Below are 19,200 nucleotides of genomic sequence, written 5' to 3'. Positions count from 1 at the left end.
ATGAGAAGCTGGGAGGACAAAAAAGCGGACCAGTGGAAGCAGGGGATAAAGGAAAGGCGGGTTTTCACTCGCGTTACGATGCTCCTATTGGCCAGCCTTTAAGTACGCTTATTAATATTCAAAACATAAGGCGGATGTGGGCAGGGTGTTGTTTAAACTGTTGCTCAGCGGCTCCTTTTGTCTGAGGCCAGGGATGTGGGTAGAACTTCAACTCCCAGAAGCCTGTCCAGTAGCAAGGGATACTGGGAGATGTAGTTGAAAATCTTATAGAGGGCCACCCCAGCTTTAGGACGCCTCCCAATGTGTTTTCTTCTTTCATCAAGGAGCATCCTGGGGCAACATCAAAAGTAGGGGATTTTGATTGAACAGTGTCATTAACCTTTTATGAAACCCAGAGAGTATCATTGTCTAATCGCAGGGCTACATCTCAGTGTTGAAATTTGCAAGAAAACTCTCATACTTTATGCAGTTAATTGAGTATAATTGTACAGGAGAGATGATAATAAAGAAAGCCCTTCTCTGGCCTTTACTACACTAATAATAATAATAATAATAATAATAATAATAATAATAATAATAATAATAATAATAATAATTTATTTTCAACCCGCCCTCTCTCCCCAAGGGGACTCAGCCATATAATCCAAATTATCAAATCAAACAATCCACATTATCTGCTTTGAACTGGATTATATGAGTTTGCACTGTCATATAATCCAGTTCAATGCAGATAATCTGGATTTATATGGCAGTGTAGAAGGGGCCTTAAGGTCTTTTCACACAGCAATATAACCCAGAAGATCAAGTCAGAAAATCCCACAATATGTGCTTTGAACTGGGTTTTCTGAGTCCACACTGCTATATATTCCAGTTCAAAGCAGATAAAGTGGGATTTTATTCAGTTGTGTGGAACGGGACATAGTGGAGCTGAAGGAGGCAGAAACTGGACCATATATAGGAAGTTGAGAGGGTAATTATCAAGGGGCTAGAGGACTGTAGAAAGTAGATTTAACACTGGATTGTTGTGAGTTTTCTGGGCTGTATGGTCATGTTCCAGAAGCATTCTCTCCTGACATTTCACCCACATCTATGGCAGGCATCCTGAGGTTGAGGTTTGTTGGAAACTGGGCAAGTGGGGTTTATATATCTGTGGATGTGCAGGGTAGGAGAAAGCATTCTTGTCTGTTTGAGGCAAGTGTGAATGTTGCAATTGGCTACCTTGATTAGTATTTAATAGCCTTGCAGCTTCAAAGCTTGGCTGCTTCCTGCCTGGGGGAATCCTTTGCTGGGAGGTATTAGCTGGCCCTGATTGATTCATGTCTGGAATTCCTCTGTTTTCTGAGTGGTGTTCTTTATTTACTGTCTCAATTTTAGAGTTTTTTAAAATACTGGTAGCCAGATTTTGTTCATTTTCATGGTTTCCTCCTTTCTGTTGAAATTGTCCACATGCTTGTGGATTTCAATGACTTCTCTGTGTAGTCTGATATAGTAGTTGTTAGAGTGGTCCACCCACTCTAACAACTACCATGTCAGATACGGGTGAAACGTCAGGGGAGAATGCTTCTGGAACATGGCCATACAGCCCAGAAAACTCACAGCAACCCAGTGATTCCGGCCATGAAAGCCTTCAATAACATAGAAATTTAACACTGTTAATATGCCCCAAAATCAAGCTATGAGTCCAACCAAAGAGGAAAGGGGCCAGCCATCTTATTTTGTACTACTTAGAATAGCCGCTAGAGGACAGCGATGGCTCATAAAAAATGATCAAACTAACCTTCTCCTAGAACAGTCACCACCAGTATCACATTGAATTGTTGAGTCCTTGGCATCTCCACATCTAACTACATCCTCTAAAAGAGGCATGGGCAAACTTTGGCCCTACTCCAGATATTTTGGACGCCAACTCCCACAATTCCTAACAGGGCTAAAGTTTGTCCATGCCTGGGCTAAGACATGGCCAGATTCAAACAATTTCTGTTAGCATTCAGCCACATTGCTAGTCAAAGAAGACTTTTACTTGATGCATTTGAGAAAAAAATGTTGTACTCTAGAAAACCTAAGGCTACAATGTTCCACTTGTCTCAGTGCTACCACAAGACTGTCATTTTAAAGTAGTGCACATTTTAAGTGAATTATTGCCAGCAAAAAATAGTAATAACCTATTTGTGCTTTCTTTCCTGCACAAAAGAGTCTTTTGTTAGATTCCCAAGAGCATACAAGACAGCCTTCCCAGATAACATTAAAACAATGGAAGAATAAAACCCAAGATGCATGCCTCTTATCCACTGCCCTCTGTCCAATATGTAAAATCTTTAATCTTCATCCCAGTAAGACAAAGTGGGACCCAGAGGTCTGGAATTTCAGGAAGTGTTCTCAATCAGGCATCTCCAAGGAGACCTCCCCCCTAAAGCAGAAACAATACATTTTTATATAAAAAGCAGGCTGTTGCTTCAGGTTTTTCCTTTCACAGCCAGCTCCCCCCACCCCATGTACATTCAATTCCTAATAAGTTATGATTAAATAGCTTCTTTCTCCAGGAATCCCAATCTTGAAAAATTGCAGCCCATCAGTTTCCCTCAAGCCAAGTTGCTTTATTCTTTTATTCCTTGGAACCCAAGAGAAAACTCAGGACACACAATTTCCCATGCATCTAACACAGATGCAGCTGAGAGCAGTCAAGTAACTTCAGTAAGGACTGTTTATCTTGGCTCTTGAATATTCATGAAGAAGTCTAGCAAGAGACCTGCAGTATTCTCCTAAGGGTTAGCAGGTTAACCCATGGTCCAAAAAACAGCTCCACCAAACAGAAAACATTCCTTATCATTCCAGTAACTTTTCTACAGATGGTTTTCTGCTACCAGGAAGGCAATCTAAAGAAATTGTGGGGTTAGAAGAATTATCCCAAGTTTCTGATCCAAACACCCACCATGCAATTAGTTTTTATGACGATTCTTACTTTCAAGTGCCTTAATCTGGGCTCAGAGGAGAGGCTTTTCCCTTTCGTAATCCTATACCACTCACGTTCACAGTTGCTGTGTATAGATCAGCCATTTTAATGGTAAAGGCTTCCCTTTTCCAGTGTTATCCACAAGGTTTTCCTGTGAAGCGGTGTCTTAGTCCATAAAACCTATTTGAAGCATGGCAGTTCATTTTGTTTCCCTATTCAGCTGGAGGAAGAAGCTGAGCTCAGCTATAGCCACAAGTGCTTCACCTGACCCTCTCATTCCCTCCCCATTACTCTGGCTGACATATTAGACCAGATCAGGACTTTCTATGACGGTCACTCATCCTTTTCCACTTTGATCTCCACAAAAGAGCTGAGGTCAGGGCAGAAGCTTTTGTGGCTGGGAGGGTGAGGAGATGTGCCAGCCTTAGACTCGTCCTCTTGGAAATGGGGATTATAGAGATGCTGGGGCAGGAGCTGGACTTCAGCAGAGGGCAGGCGATCAGAGGGCGTCCCATACACTCGATTTGCTTTGGTGCCGTGCTTTGAGTTGGCGTCCAGTCGGTAGCAGAGGCGAGTGAGGGGTGCTGCACGGAACCGTGGCGGCCGTGCTACCCACACACCTGGCTCGCTCATGCTGTCTTCTTCGTCCGACATGAGCTCCTCGGTTACACTTTGCCACATACACTGGTCTTCGGGGCTAAGCAGGCGTGCCATCCCTGAACGATTTGCAAAAAGCTATTTGATAAGATGAAAGAGGATGTTCGTTAATTATATTAAAGAATATCATCTTTGCCTTCACCCTTGCAATTGCTCACCCCATTAATCCCCACTTTGTCTTTTCAACAGCTCCTCTATCATGCCGTGTCATTTTCTCTTCTACGAATCCTGGAGGACAGCAGAACCTTGCCCTGACTCAGGCTAGAAGAACCTACCCTCTCTGGACAGATTCTAAGGTTCCAATAAACATTTGCATCTAGCCCTATTTTTAAAACCAGAACCTGCCATATGCATGTGTGTAAACAGGCTGGCATTTGATGGGTCAGCTCAGAAATCAGTTTTGCAGCTCAAAACAAGCACATACTCCACAAACAGTAGGTTATAATGCAAACGTTTCTTGGCAGCTGAGCCCTGATGGCTCATTTGTTCAAACTGCTCCCGCTCCTCGAACCTCGGTCTCTGCCCCCCCCCCCCTTTCGTGAAGGAGAATCCCTATTGCTGCTGCAGGGAGGTCTGAAAAAGTAAGGCTCCAGTCTGAGACAGGTTTCATTTTTCTTCCCTTTCAGAGAAAGACTAGCAGTGCTTTGATAAATGAGATTGCAAAACAAGTGGGATGCAGACATAATGATCTGGTTTCCTGTTTTTACATGGTTTCTTTTCTTTTTTCTTTTTTACTCTGGTTCTTACGCTGCAGAGAACCCTACTAAATTCAGTGGTCTTTACTTTCAAGCTTATATGCAGAGCATACAGCAGCTAAGTAGAAGGCTAATTGGATGTAACAGTTTTATGGTGGATTGGTTTTTTTTTTATTAAATGTCATCTTTTTCATCAACAGACTCTTGTTCCCATCACATTTTCTGTCCTACATTGCAATTCTGTTCCTATTTACTCAGAAGTCAGTTCAGTTTTGTCCAGCCAGACTTCTACATCTTAATGAGATTGCAGCCTTTTAAAATGAACGTTTCCTGATTAAGGATTACGCCTGTTAAATCAGCCATAAAACATGCTTAAGATTTTGTACTGTCATCACTACTTTCGTTCATGGACTTTCTATGAAGCAAGCTATGACAGCCTTTTGCATGCACAATCCAGAGGTGATTGGGTTCATTTTCTATTAAAACATTACAATATCTTATCAATTAAATAAATTATTCACAATTAAAACCTTTAGATAGGAAATAAAATAAGTAAATAAGAATAAAACCATTTTAACTAGAATATGTTCCTCTGAATTCTATTATCCTGAACAACAGTTCCAAGGAGATGGCCACGTTAGTCTGTTTCAGCATAAAAAGGAAAGGGGCCTGAAGTCCATACAAGCTGATGCTTCAATCTATCAGTTAGATCCCTTTCACAGAACACGATTTTAGGGCTTTTACTCTACTTTGTGCTCTTTCTTAATACCATTATTTCATAGTTTACAAATTCAACAATTCTATAGGATCGATCTATGGTTGACAAAGTGGAATCGCAGTGCTATACCTGGGTAGCGTGAACAGGCCTTTAGTCTCACAGGTGCTGCAAAATTCATTCCCCATGACTTGTTTATTACTCCAAAGATCAAATATATCCATAGGATCAAGCTATAGTACTAAACACAAACTTGCACCTATTAATTTGGAGGTAAGCCTCATTAAATTCAATGCATTGGATCTAGGCCCAGTCAAATTTAATAGTAGTTTTCTAAAATAAATGGGGCTTAATGCAGTTTTAACTATCTTAAGTATGACTGATTTCAGTGACTCTACCCCTAAGCATGACTACTGATCCAATCCAATGGGATTAATGCCAAAACCCCATTAGGACTTATAGTACAAGTTCAATTTAGCTTAACAGTACAGTAGAATCTCGCTTATCCAACCTTCGCTTATCCAGTGTTCTGTATTATCCAACGCAGCCTGCCTTTTAGTAGTCAATATTTTTGTAGTCAATGTTTTCAATATACTGCAATGTTTTGGTGCTAAATTCGTAAATACAGTAATTGCTACATAACATTACTGTATACTGAACTGCTTTTTCTATTGATTTGTTGTAAAACATGATTTTTTTTTGTAAAATCATAATGTAATTAGACATTTAATAGGCGTTTCCTTAATCCATCCTTATTATCCAACATTTTTGCTTATCCAACATTCTGCCGGCCCATTTATGTTGGTTAAGTGAGACTCTACTGTATTTAATTTTGAGTAAACATGGTTAAAATCTAAGAGTAATTCTCAGTTGTTGGCCTTTTAGGCCCCATCTACACTGCCATATAAAATCCAGATTATCGGGTTTGAACTATAGATTGGGCCTTAGATGTTTTAAGCCAAGGATTCTGGGAGCTAAAGTCCAAAACATCTAGAGGACCAAAGAACCACTGAGGCCCGAATAAAATTCCACATTATCTGCTTTGAACTGGAATATATGGCAGTGTGAACTCAGATAACCCAGTTCAAAGTAGATATTGTGGGATTGTTTGCCTTGATATTCTGGGTTATATGGCTATGTGGAAGGACCCTGAGGCTGGATCTACACTGCCCAATATCTCAGAATCTGATCACAGGCCCCTTCTACATTGTCCTTATATCCCAGGATCTGATCCCAGATTATGTGGGATCTGATCCCAGATTATATGGCAATGGAGACTAATATAATCCAGTTCCAATGAGATAATCTAGAATCAGATCATGGGATATAGGGCAGTGTAAATCCAGCCACAGATTATCTGCTTTAAACTGGATTATATGAGTCTTCACTGCCAGATAATCTGGGATAATAAAATAATATGGGATCAGATCCTGGGATATAGGGTAGTGTAGATCCAGCTTGAGCTAGCAAGAGAGCCACAATGAGATTGCATCTAATTAGAAGAAGCGTGGTTAGAACCAGGTTCAAATTAGTGTGAATATGTATGGTTCAGACTAGTCCAAATAAATATAGTTAAAATCAGTCAGAAGTCAAATATTATGAAATTCACAGCTGAGGAGTCAACCCTGTGTGTATTAATTAGAATACTGAGGTTATTTAATATCTTAGGCTCTTTTAAATTAGATTTGGTATAAAGACAATGATGGAGTACATTTGTAGCGCTTTGCTTTAATTTAATTTCATGACATTTGTAATTTCAGCAGCCACTGTTTGACAGAGGCATAGCCTCTTGTAAGCAAACATATTACATTCCGGTTACTCCTCCATCTAATGAAGAGCATGTTGTTTCTTTATATGTCTGAGTGAGAAAACAGATGCAATTTCCTCTTCCCCATCAGTGTGATTTTAAAAGCATTTTATTTGTTTCCAAATGTCCTGCAATAAAACTGATGGAAGAATGTGACCAACAAAAAGAAAAAGAAAAGCTTTTCTGCAGATTCAGTACTACTATGGTAATAAACATGGAAAAGTACGCTTCAGGATTGTTGAATTGTGTCTTACCCGATAGCGTCTGCTGCGGAGTTTCTTCTCTTCCTTCTCCTTGAGTCCTTTGAAAGGGTTGAGAGAATTGCGATATTCCCGTCGCTTGGTCAGAAAGTAGGCCACACAAGCACCTAATGGAAGACAAAGTGGAAATGGCAGTGAACCAAGCACTGGAACCAAAAACAAAAAAAAACCCTAAAGGAATGATCAGAGGATAAGACATTTGTCCATATAGGAACAACCAATATTTCTGGTTCCACAGAAAATATTAAGAGAGATGGTTCTTTTCAAAGTTAGAGACATCTCCACACTCAAAGTAATTTTTCTCCTTGGAAAATGCAAAGTTGCCTTTAAAAGAAACGAAAACAATGGTAGGGGGATGTTCTATATTTTAGATCTATCACAGAAATGACTGCAAGACACACAACACCAAGGAAGCATATTTATTCCTCTCTTTTTTTTACCTTTTAGTTCTTTGTCAGTATAATTATGCTGATTTGATACCAATTCCTGCTTTAGTTTTTCAAGCAGAAATTTCACGACAGAGATATTCCATGAAGATTTGATGCTACAAGAAGAGAAACAAAAAAACAGCTGTCAGTACCAGGCGTATCCTGGAAATGCCACCTTCTCGCCCACAAAATTTCTGATGGATTAAACTAAAAAATATAAAGACAGCACACCAGATTTCCCAATTTTACATAACAAAATAGCAGAACCCAATCACACACATGGTTACCAGATGAAATTCCTACTGGTTGGAATAGAATTTACTAATTTTGTTTCAGGTGCAATCACAGCATACATCCCTGCGCCTATTTATGTAGTAGCACGCACCTCTGAACTTCCTTTGAGCCAGACAAGGGGCCCTTCTACACTATGCACCTATAGCACCACAAGTCCACTTTAACTGCTATGGCAACATCCTAAATAACTATGAGATTTCAAGTTTAATGATGGGTAATTAGAGTTCTCTGCCAGTGGCTCCAGCCTCTCACCAAAACACATGCAGTTCTCCACTTTTACGGGTTTCACACTCACAGTTTTGGTTATTCGCAAGTTTTAAACACTGGCAAAAGTTAGGGCTGCCACAGTAATATCCACATGGCAGCACCATCCTCAGGAGGTGAGTGTAGAGACTGTTCAGGAAGTCTGCATGCTGCTGTTTTCTGTTCTGCACAGATCTTCCTTTCTTTCTCAGGCAAATCAGAGACTCATGGCACACAGGAAAGAGGAGGAGCTGGCTCCACACTTCTTCATTTACCTCATGGACCCAACTCCCCTTCCTGGGTTCCACAAATCTCTTTTCTACCTGGGCAAAGGAAGAGGTGTATCAGAGAGAACGGCAACATATGATACATAGGCAGAGAAAGGCAACATGTGGTACATAGGAAAAAGCATCAAATCCGCCAGTTGTTATGTAGGCGCAGTAGAGACTGGTTCCTCTACTTCATGTCTGCCATGATTCTCTGTTCTGTTCAGTATCTTCCTTTCTTTCCCGGGCAGAACAGAGACTTGCCTCAGACCGTTTCACTTACCCTGTGGATCGAACTCCTCTTCCTCTTCCTTCATTCTGCAAATCTCTGTTCCACCCAGGCAAAGGAAGAGGCATACCAAGGGAACAGGAACACATGGTAAAGAGGAAAGGTGTATTGTGCTTTTACTGCTTAAGCAGAAGACAGGGAGCTTCCAGACAGTACCATAAATCAGGTCAAAGAAGTGGGGCAAAAAAAAAAAATCACGGACCGGACAGCAATTCCAAACACAGAGCTGTCAGTCCTGGTAAATCCTCCCCCACTGCCCTGATATCTTATTTGTAGCAGATTTTAGAAATCCACAAGATGGACGGGTAACATCTGGCAGAAATTTACTTTAATTTTTTTTTAATTGACTCTCCGAGATGCGCTGGATCTCATGCGCCGATGTGGATATCTACAGTAAGTGTGCACACAAGCAGATTTATTACATCTCTCCTCACCCTATTGTAAATTCAAGCTCTGTTTAATTTCATAAAGCTCAGAATAAAGGAATGGTTGCAGAGAGTTCTCATTTTAATTGCTTTCCAATTTTCCTTCCATTTAGCCACCTGTATGTCCATGGCTCCATTTGTTTACAGCCTTCATCAGCTGTTTCGGGATTTTAAAAGCGGACATGCGATGGAACAGTTCACACCAGCATATAGGAATGAAGACACGTATTTTCATTGACGGCAGGAATATACAGTCATACAAATATGCACATTTTCAGCTGAAATTGGGTTTTAAGTGCACTTTTTAAACATTTGTTTTTTAGCTGTTAATCTGAATCAGAACACAGTTTTCTTAAATGTCATTTAGCCACTGCCTCCCTTTTATTCCAATTTCTTCCACGTTTTAGGGCCTGTGTAGAAGAGCCCACAGTTTTGAACCATTCTCCCACTGTTGAAAAATGTGAGAAAAGTATTCCACATCTAATCAAATAATTTGGACCAGAACTTACCTCTCAGACCCATCAAATCTCTTGTCATTAGTGACATGGTTGTGAACGTTATGAACCAGTTTCTGAGAAAGGAAATAGAAAAATGAGGGAAAAGAGAAATGACCCTCCACATTAACTTCTTAAACCCCCAAGCTATTAAAGCGAAGCAACCCTGGCTCTTCAAAGTTCATTAAAAGCAGCCAGGAGTGCCTGAATGGCTGGGTCTGTGCCAAACTCCTTGCAAGACACAAGTTCTTTCACCAGTAAGCTACTTAAGGCAACTCACTGAAAGGACTAGATCCCTCTTGCGCCTTGCGTTCTTCTGTCCGCTACTTCGGCTTCTAGAAGGAAGACTTGCAAAGCCCAAAGAGAAACGTGGCTCCCCATGCATGGAGTCCTCCAAGGTGGTGCTGTTAGGGGAGACCTCCGCGTACGAGAGAGAATCATCCAGTGACTGTAGAGCTGACTCATGAGGGGTTGGTGAAGAGGGTGTAGCGTAGACCCGTTGCATAGAGGCATCTCCTGCGGAAGAGTTTTCTGCTACCTGAGAAGGAGACAAAGGCTTGGCAATCTCCTTCTAAACCATAGATTCCATGGAAGAAAACCTCTGAGTATTCATTGCCTAAGAAACCCTTATGAAACCCACTTGAAGGTACACATTCTTCTCTCCATTTCTATAGCTTAGGACTTTATACACTAGCCTGTGCTCTAACCACAATTGTATAATTTTAAAGCAAATTAACACATGCCATTATTGTAGTCACTCATTTGGCATTTTTGTGAGACCTCCTTCCAATTTGCAATATTGGTACTGCAATGAAAAAAACTATCACACAAGAAATAAAGGCAGGACAACAGTGATATTAGATTCATTGACAGTTTTTCCACAGCAATGAAAAGCAACAATCCAATCACAATCCAAGCACAATGCAACTACAAGACATACACTACATCATGTGACAAGTCTTAACCAAAAGTGCTTTTATTCTGCCACTACTGTGGTTTGATTAGCTTTGTGTGATAAAGACCTCAGTCTCAATCTGGTTCCATCGATGGAGTTTTCCCATCAACGAAAAGACAGAATCCAGTCATGATGCAAGAGCAGTGCAACTATGTCGTGTGATAAACCTCAATTTTGCTTTATCAGCCTTGTGTGATAAAAACCTCAGTCTCAATCTGTAACTGTAGTATCTTAAGACATGGACTTCTAATTCGGACTTCTAACTCATCCCTGCCCTATTGCTATTTCTTAAAGCCCCCCCTAACCTTCCCAGGTAACTTTCACAAATGACGAATAGAGGAGATGCCTTTTTCTTTTATGAAATTGATCTGCATTACAAATTTGCAGCCTACAATAGCCAGGAGATACATTTGATGTTAAAGCCTCTTTTTTATCTCTCATTGACAAACTTCAGACTGGGTTCAAATTGCAGAAGTGGCTCAAAGGCAATTTTTAAGCCTCACGTCTGAACAAATTCTAGCACTACAGCATTGCTAGAATTTCCTCCCAGTCACAACCTTGCCAAGGCCACTTAAATCACCATCCGCCGTTCCAGGCCTGAATCCCATACCAGCCTCGGTGTCATATATACAAATACACATATACTTTTAGCTCTTGCCATGCCCCCTCAACCCCAGGCCACAATAGCGTAGCGCGAGGTTGGCATGGCTCCCAGAATGCCTCTCTCCGGAGCCGGTCGTTGGCAGGGAACGCGCGAGATACCATCAAATATTCATGATACCATCTGCGCCTGACCGGAGGGACCTAGGGATTGTGTGTGTGTTTTTGCAGGGCGGGAGGGCAAAGAACCCTTTTAGTTTTCAACCTACGCACCCCGGCAAGCCCTCCGGATCCAGTTCCCAGCTGCACCGGCGAGAAACCCAAGTGTCCTGGTGGCCCCGCAGCGGCACCCAACTGCCGCAGTTCTTCAATGACCACCTGGACGCCGTTCCCGAAGCCTTCTGCCTCTTGTTCTTCCTCTTCTTCTCCTTCGGCATCTTCTTGATGCTCCTCAGGAACACACGGTGGGCTGGCTTTGAGGCTCGGGGGTGTCCCTCGGCGCAGGGCTCCCACATCCTCCTCCAGGCGCTTCAGGGCTTCATTGTTAGCCTTCGCCAAGCTCAATGCCACTTCCGCAAGACTGGCAGCCTTCTCCACACGTTGGTAGATGATGTGGAGGAGCTGGTCCGGAGACTGCAACGCCAGTCCGGAGCCCGTAACCGTGATGGGGGTGCATGGTGGGGATGGAGGCGGTGGAAGCGGCGGTGGGGCACTTGTCTGAGCTGCTGGTTCTTGCTTGCAGGTGCAACAGCAGCATTTCGCTTCCTTGGCGTTAGGAGGAGAAAACAAGATGGTGGCACTGAATGACATAGCAGCCCACTTCCAGGCGTTTCTCAGTGAGACAAGTCCATCTTGTTTTGCATCTCACTCATACATAACGGCACTAATAATTAATATACCTAGGAAACATGATATTAAGGAAAATCAGTTTAATTATTTTACAGTACACTCCAGTTAACCAACATCCATGGGAATTGCTAGATGTCGGACACATATTGTTTCTGGTTGCTTGAGAGTTACTATTAAAAATAGGCATAAGACTATACCTCATAAAGGCATGGGCAAGCTTTGGCCCCCCAGTTGTTTTGAACTTCAATTCCCACAATTCCTAATTCCTAAGGAACTGTGGGAGTTGAAGTCCAAAATACCTGAGGGGTCAAAGTTTGCCCATGCTTGTAACTAGACCAGCAATTCAGCCAGCACACGGGTTTAACCATTGCGCCACCGCAGCTCCTGCTCTACACTGTTAAATTAATGCAACTGGCACCACTTTAACCACCATTGTCAGTGCTATGGATTCCTAGTTTGTTTGAGGCACCAATGCTCTTTGGCAGGGAAGGCTAAAGACCTTGCAAAACTACAACTCCAATGACATGATCGCATTGAGCCATGGCAATCCGAGTGGTGTCGAGCTGCATTAATTCTATGCTATAGATGCTTCCTAGGGGCCTCCGGTGGCGCAGCGTGTTAAAGCGCTGAGCTGCTGAATTTGCAGGTCAAAAGGTCACAGATTTGAATCCGGGGAGCAGAGTGAGCACCTGCTGTTAGCCACAGCTTCTGCCAACCTAGCAATTCGAAAACATGCCAATGTGAGTAGATCAATAGGTACCGCTCTGGAGGGAAGGTAACGGTGCTCCATGCAGTCATGCCAGTGGCCACATGACCTTGTAGGTGTCTATGGACAATGCCGGTTCTTCGGCTTTGAAACTGAGATGCGCACCAACCCCAAGTCGGACATTACTGGATTTAATGTCAGGGGAAACCCTTTTCCTTTACTTAGATGCATCCCATGCCCAAGTACAATATGCCACATTGGATGTTGTGCTAAAGAATCTGTTTCTGAACAAGCATGACCTAAATTCGGCCTCTTTTTTCTCCTTATATAAGTCTGTCAACTCTTTCTGACCCATGTGGAAGAACTAGGCCAGGTCACTGGGTACTAAACATACGCTCATTTTGGTCTTATGCACTATGCTGTTGTCTCATTGCGCTTGTACACTAAAGTAACCTACCTCTGGCTTCTCATTACTTCAAAGGGTTTGTCAAACTCATGTCTTCCAGATGTTCCAAAATTCCTAATCATTGGCTAAAGTGATTGAGGCCTCTGGGAGTTTAGTCCAGGCATAAGCAAACTTGGGCCTTCCGGGTGTTTTAGACTCCAACTCCCACCATTCCTAACAGCCTCAGGCCCCTTCCTTTTCCCCCTCAGCCGCTTAAGCGGCTAGGGGGAAAAGGAAAGGGCCTGAGGCTGTTAGGAATGGTGGGAGTTGAAGTCCAAAACACCCGGAGGGCCTAAGTTGGACCAGGCCTGGACTACATCTATGTTTGATGTAGAAAAAAACAAAGGAAAAAAGGGCGAATTCCATCCTCTTGTTTTTCCTCAGCTGCTGCCCTATTTCCCCTGGTCATTCTTTCCAGAGGTTATGCAAATTGCGCCTTCCCGATTTGCATATTTAAATCCCGCGCGCCAGGCCCAGGCGCGCGACGTTCCCTCCCGCGTGTGCAGCTCACTGCGGGAGGGAGGGGGGAGGAGAAGGGAGGTCGCAAATAATCGTGTACGAACAGAGCGGCCCGGTGATTGGCTGAGGCTGGAGAGGCGGAGGCAGCCGATTGGCTGCGAGGCATGTCGCCTTGGCTTCGGGATGAGGAGAAGGGGCGGGAGGGAGAAAGGAAAGTGGGCTCTGTGAGGAGATTTGTGAGGCGAGGCTCTTTTCATGGCCTCACTAAAGACAAACTCTTGAATTCAAATCCAGTCCTTCCTTCAGTGTCCATCTAGGCCATAAATGTCACCTCAAGTGCCTGTAACTCCAAAAATAAACTGGCCATTACCTCACAGAAAGCATTCCCACAAATAAAGGTTGCCTTGACATTGTGGCAGGGCCTTTCAAAATGGCTGCCTAGGGCATGGCTGTCAACATTTCAGCTCTTTCTTCCCCAATCTTTCCTTTCCTCCCATAAAAATCACATACATATGTCAACCATACTTTTGAAGACATTATAAATATACCCTTTCCAATCTTGATCAAAACCAAAAAGCATCCTGCAGCATCTTGAAAGACGTTAACATAATCATTATCGTAAATACAACCCGGGGATCACAACCAGACAGTGAAGACATTTGGCCTTGTGCTTGGCTACTCTGCTGCTGAATATGCATGCCCAGTGTGGAATATATCTCACCACATTCAAATAGTGGATGTGGCTCTTAATAAGACATGCCACATCATCATATGCTGTCAGGAGCCTCCAGTAGCGTAGTGGGTTAAAGCCTTGCGACTTGAAGTTTGGGTTGCTGACCCCAAGGCTGCCAGGTTCGAATCCAACCCCGGGAGAGCGCAGATGAGCTCCCTCTATCAGCTCCAGCTCCATGCAGGGACATGAGAGAAGCCTGCCACAAGGATGGTAAAAACATCAAAAACATCCAGGCGACCCCTGGGCAACCTTCTTGCAGACGGCCAATTCTCTCACACCAGAAGCGACTTGCAGTTTCTCAAGTCACTCCTGACACACACACACACACACATAAAATCATAGGATGTCTACGCCCCACACCGCTGGACAAATTATACTGTTTAGCTGGCATTGCGCCACCTGATATCCGTCGGGAAATAGCAGCCTATAATGAAAGGACCAAGGCATTGACATCTCCGACCCATCCCCTGTTTGGGTATCAACTATCAGGCCAATGCCTTAAGTCAAGAAATAGCTTCCTAAGATCTACAGAGATACTCACAGAAACACCTCAGCAAGTGAGAGTCCGCTGTTAGCTCCAGCTTCTGCCAACCTAGCAGTTCGAAAACATGCAAATGTGAGTAGATCAATAAGTACCCCTGGACAGGAGGAGAGATTTTCAGCCTTCTCTGCCAAAGGGGGTTCTAAGACCATCAGAAATATGTGTTTTCTGATGGTCTTTGAGGACCCCTCTGACACCCCCCTCATGACCCCCTCAGGGGTCCCGATCCCTAGGTGGAGAAACACTTAAGCGCTATATCGCTGAAACCTGATAAACCATAGCCAGGGTTCATTTATTCTCTTTTTAAAACTCTGCCAGTCTCAAGAAACCTGTTCCCAAACTTGAGAAAAGCTTCTTGGCCCAAATCTATACATATAATCTATACACATAATCAATCAATCTATCTATATCTATCTATACACATAATAAAAGTGAAAATATGTGTGTGTGTATGTCACTGAGGTGTCCACTTCTACAGACAAGCTCCTGCCTTCACAAACAGCTATAGCTCCCACTACCCAGGAGACACCAATGGCTCTCCCTTCAGGATATAGTGAGTGCCATAAACATGTCCAAGAACCCTGCCAATGTCCTCCACAAACACCATACTGCTCACCACCCAAGTGAAGGTTTTCACACAGGGACAATTTCATCCTAAATATTCTGTTTTTCCTCCATCATGGACATCCCAGTGTTTCTGACACTCTCCATCATGTGGAATTTGCATGACCGCGCCCATTGCCTCTCTTATAACCCTTTCCTATTATTTTCTATGGCACACAGCAAGCAGAGGAATTGATCAGTAATTGAACATACTGGAGAGGCTTGGGGAAAATTCACCATGATTTGTAGGAGTTGTAGGGACTAGGATGTATAGTTCACCTGCAATCTAAGAGCACTCTGAACTCCACCAAAGATGGAATTGGATCAAACTTGGTACACAGGACCCTTATGACCAACAACAAATACTGAAGGTCTTTGGGGGGAATTCACCTTGATTTGGGAGAGTTGTAGTTCACCTACCCTGTTTCCCCGAAAATAAGACATTCCCGGAAAATAAGACCTAGTAGAGGTTTTGCTGAATTGCTAAATATAAGGCCCCCCCCTGAAAGTAAGACCTAGCAAAGATTTTGTTTGGAAGCATGCCTGCCAAACAGAACACCAGAGCATGCATGATTGGTAAATATATGTACCATAGATTGTTGTAAATAGAAATAATGGTAGTAACAAGAAATTCTTGATAGGATTCACAGTTTTTCTGGTTATGCTGGTTTGTGATGACAACTGGGCAGTATATAATAAATGTTCATTTTTTGTTCAGTAATAAATGTGAATTCTTCTTCATGGAAAAATAAGACATCCCCTGAAAATAAGACCTAGCACATCTTTGGGAGCAAAAAATAATATAAGACACTGTCTTATTTTCGGGGAAACACGGTAAATCCAGAGAGCACAGTGAACTCAAACGACGATGGATGCTTGCCTGATACACCCAAATTTGAATACTGGAGAAGCTTGGAGAACTGACCCACCCGCGTGGGAGTTATAGTTCACCCTGCATCCAGAGAGCATTCTGAACCCCAACAATGATGTACCTTGATCAAACTTGGCCACACAGACCCAACATGGCCAACTTTGCATACAGGCAGTGTCTCGGGGTGATTGATCTTTGCATATGGGAGTTGTAGTTCACCCACACCCACTGAACCCAGCCAACATTGGATCTAGGCTAAACTTGGAGCACAGACAAATAATGCCTTTTTCAAATAACCCGGGCATGGCAGGGTCCCCAAGCTAGTATTAAATAAAAGGACGAACAGATCCTCCAGTGTGTTAGTCCGCACTCCCCGAACCTTGTTCCCATGGCTACGCAAGTATTATTCCGCTTGTAGGTTACACAGTATAACCTTTCCTAGCCAGGTTAATTTAAATTGGGAATGACTAGCCATTTCTGGAGAGGGCCAAGCCGACCCTTTTGCTGCTGCTATTTAGCCATCCCGATGGTGTGAACAAAAGGATGATTAATGCATGTGAGTGCAGATGTCGCCTCGCCTGGTATTGAATAAGCCCCAGTGAAGTCTCTCACCGTAGTCTTGTTCAAACAAAAGCAAGACTGAGCCAAAAAAAGGTATCCTTGATTAAACTTCCCACGCAAAGGCACACACACCTCTACAAATCCCAGCATGTAAAAGCAGCCCCTGTGTACCTCATTGGTATACTCACATCAGCCACTTCTCCCATTTGTTTTGTCTGCACACATCCTCTTCTGCACATATCCTCCATCATATCACACACAGATCATTCTTATATACAGGGTTAAGTGTCTTGGAAAGACTACCAGCTTTACTTCTTATTCCAATTAGATTCTCTACCCTCACCCACAATAAAATATAGACCTGGAAGGAATTCCAACTTTACTTACTACTTATTCCAATTAGATTATCAGCCTCACCCACAACACAACATAAACAATTGTTTCCTCACTTCTATAAAACCCCAATGGACAAATAAGGGATACTAAATCCATCGTCTCTTTTCAAGCTCCTCAATCTACTCAATCTATCATTTCCTTACACCCTTGCAATATATACCTCCTGCTGTCACCACTAATCCATGTACATGAAGATGCGTTATACCTGCCTGTACATCTTTATTTTGTCTGGCATATCTTCACTCTGTCACCTCTAATCCTCCATCTTATCAAACATAGACAATGATTTCCCTGATCATTACACTACAAAGCCCTAAGGGACAGTTAAAATACTTTGAGAGGTAATAAACCCACAATCTCTGCTCAAGATTCGTCATTTACCATATCCTTGCACACTTGCAACATATACCTTTCTACTATCTTCACTAATCCATGTACGTAAAGCTAGATAGTTGCTTCATACCGGCATGTACATCTCTTTTCTGTCTGGTATATCTTGCTTTTATCCTCATCCTGCCACCTCTAATCCTCCATTTTATCCTTGTATATTTCCCTGGAAGGCCTAACAGACAAGATAAGGCTCCCATCCCTGCCCCTGCCCCCCATTCCCCAGCCTTCCTCCCCTTTTCCACCTCCCTCCCACACAGTCCCTGGGAAAAGGATACTGGAAGGTCGTGGTGCAGCTCTTTGTGTATTCGTTTGTGTGTGTGCAAAGTGGGAGGATGTGCACCCTGCTGCCAACCGCCACACCCCCATGCTCCCCCTTCCTTGCCCGGATTGGCCAATCTCCTGCACGCACACAAACACACGCCAAGGCTGCACACGCATTCCTGAGCAGGGCCCCGGCAGGGGACACCTAAAGCGCCCGGGCCATGCCAGTTTCCCCCAATCCTGGACATGTACAAGCAGGCTGCCTTTTTTCATTCCTCCTCCTGCACCTCTAGCCATCGTCCTTTGCATATTCGTGCTGTTTTGCTTCATGTTTAGTGTTTATCCGGCTGCATTCTTGTCATCCTCACCTGATTTCATTCTTGCACATCACCTTGGTTCATGTACTATGTTTGCTGCACACACGGAGTACCCCTTTTTGCTTATCTTCCCCCTTTCTGCTTATTCTTCCTTCCCAGATGTACAAAAATTCAGTTCGCCCACCATTTGTGGCCTTACTATGGCTTTTTCATTCTTTTCAATGAGCATAAAGACCCAGCTTGGAGAAAGGGTACTACTTATCATCCTCTTTCCCATTTACTGATCCTTCAGAGATGTACAAAAACCCATTTCCTCGCCGTTCACAGCCCTTACTACAGCTCTTTTTCCATTCCTTTCAGTGAGCATAAAGAACCACAGCTTGGAGAAAGGGCATTTCCTCAGCTTTCCCTACCACAGGCACATTCTTCTTCTCAACCACACCTCCATCTTGGCCTCCCTCGTTCCTTCTCTCTCAGCTGCCCTGCAGCTGGCAATAACCTTTTCAATTCGTATTAGGTTCCATACATTGCACACACAGTCTTCGCGTCAATTGGGTGGGAACCAGAGAATGCAACAGTGCATAAAAAGAGAGGGAGGGGTGTATGCATGATAAAAGGGCTCGAAAGGGTTAATAACAACATGTAAACATAGAGGCACAGATGAGATTGATTCCTGTAAAAGGTAGGGATTGGTGTTACTCAAAGTTGTATTGAAAACGGATGGGAGCATGGGGTACCACACAATGGGAACCAGTGGCAACCATCGGCTGAAGGAGGAATCCATTTAAGAATCATTTGACTCCCCCTCCTCGGTATTACAGACACTTATGCTTTGGTGCCCGTGGGGATAGCCGACCTTCTGCTTTTTTTATCTTTTAAGATTTTTGCCTAGAAATGAAACTTTCAAGAGACATTTATCTCCCGAGCGCCTAGCCCCGAATCGTGCCCGCGCACGCAGCCCGCTTGCCCCTCTAGGGCAGCCCTGCATTG

At 43.3% G+C, this 19,200-nt stretch overlaps 1 protein-coding gene and 1 long non-coding RNA gene across 5 annotated transcripts; one reads left to right on the top strand and one right to left on the bottom strand.

Annotated features, from left to right (window-relative positions):
* Positions 1 to 125: 125 nt before the first annotated feature.
* Positions 126 to 4,501, top strand: LOC134292450 (uncharacterized). Its single transcript, XR_009999700.1, has 2 exons — positions 126 to 347; positions 3,797 to 4,501. It is a non-coding gene; the product is annotated as an uncharacterized LOC134292450 (long non-coding RNA).
* Positions 2,574 to 19,197, bottom strand: c6h14orf93 (chromosome 6 C14orf93 homolog). Of its 4 annotated transcripts, XM_062957476.1 has the most exons (8): positions 17,035 to 17,878; positions 14,812 to 14,862; positions 11,352 to 11,977; positions 9,804 to 10,061; positions 9,539 to 9,600; positions 7,525 to 7,628; positions 7,079 to 7,191; positions 2,574 to 3,685 (listed from the first exon to the last, which is right to left on the bottom strand). In XM_062957476.1, exons 3-8 carry the CDS (start codon positions 11,886 to 11,888, stop codon positions 3,284 to 3,286), a joined length of 1,476 nt encoding a protein of 491 aa, XP_062813546.1. In that variant the 5' UTR covers positions 11,889 to 11,977; positions 14,812 to 14,862; positions 17,035 to 17,878; the 3' UTR covers positions 2,574 to 3,283. The 4 variants fall into 4 exon arrangements, with proteins under 4 accessions (XP_062813546.1, XP_008121560.1, XP_008121562.1 ...); XM_008123353.3 differs by lacking the exons at positions 14,812 to 14,862; positions 17,035 to 17,878 and adding an exon at positions 17,908 to 19,197; XM_008123355.3 differs by lacking the exon at positions 14,812 to 14,862.
* Between the last annotated feature and the right edge of the window lie 3 nt (positions 19,198 to 19,200).

Source organism: Anolis carolinensis, chromosome 6 (assembly GCF_035594765.1).
Source record: "Anolis carolinensis isolate JA03-04 chromosome 6, rAnoCar3.1.pri, whole genome shotgun sequence".
In the NCBI taxonomy this organism is placed as follows: domain Eukaryota; kingdom Metazoa; phylum Chordata; class Lepidosauria; order Squamata; family Dactyloidae; genus Anolis; species Anolis carolinensis.
The sequence above is the reverse complement of the archived record's forward strand: the minus strand, read 5'-3'. Positions and strand labels throughout refer to the sequence as shown.

Excerpts from the sequence above, each read along its gene's own strand:
- c6h14orf93 (XM_008123353.3), bottom strand. The coding sequence starts at position 11,888 with ATGTCATTCAGTGCCACCATCTTGTTTTCTCCTCCTAACGCCAAGGAA. Across the intron at positions 9,601-9,803 it reads AGAGGGATCTAGTCCTTTCA|AAACTGGTTCATAACGTTCA; the intron begins GTGAGTTGCCTT and ends TTCCTTTCTCAG. Across the intron at positions 7,192-7,524 it reads TACTGACAAAGAACTAAAAG|GTGCTTGTGTGGCCTACTTT; the intron begins GTAAAAAAAAGA and ends GTCTTCCATTAG.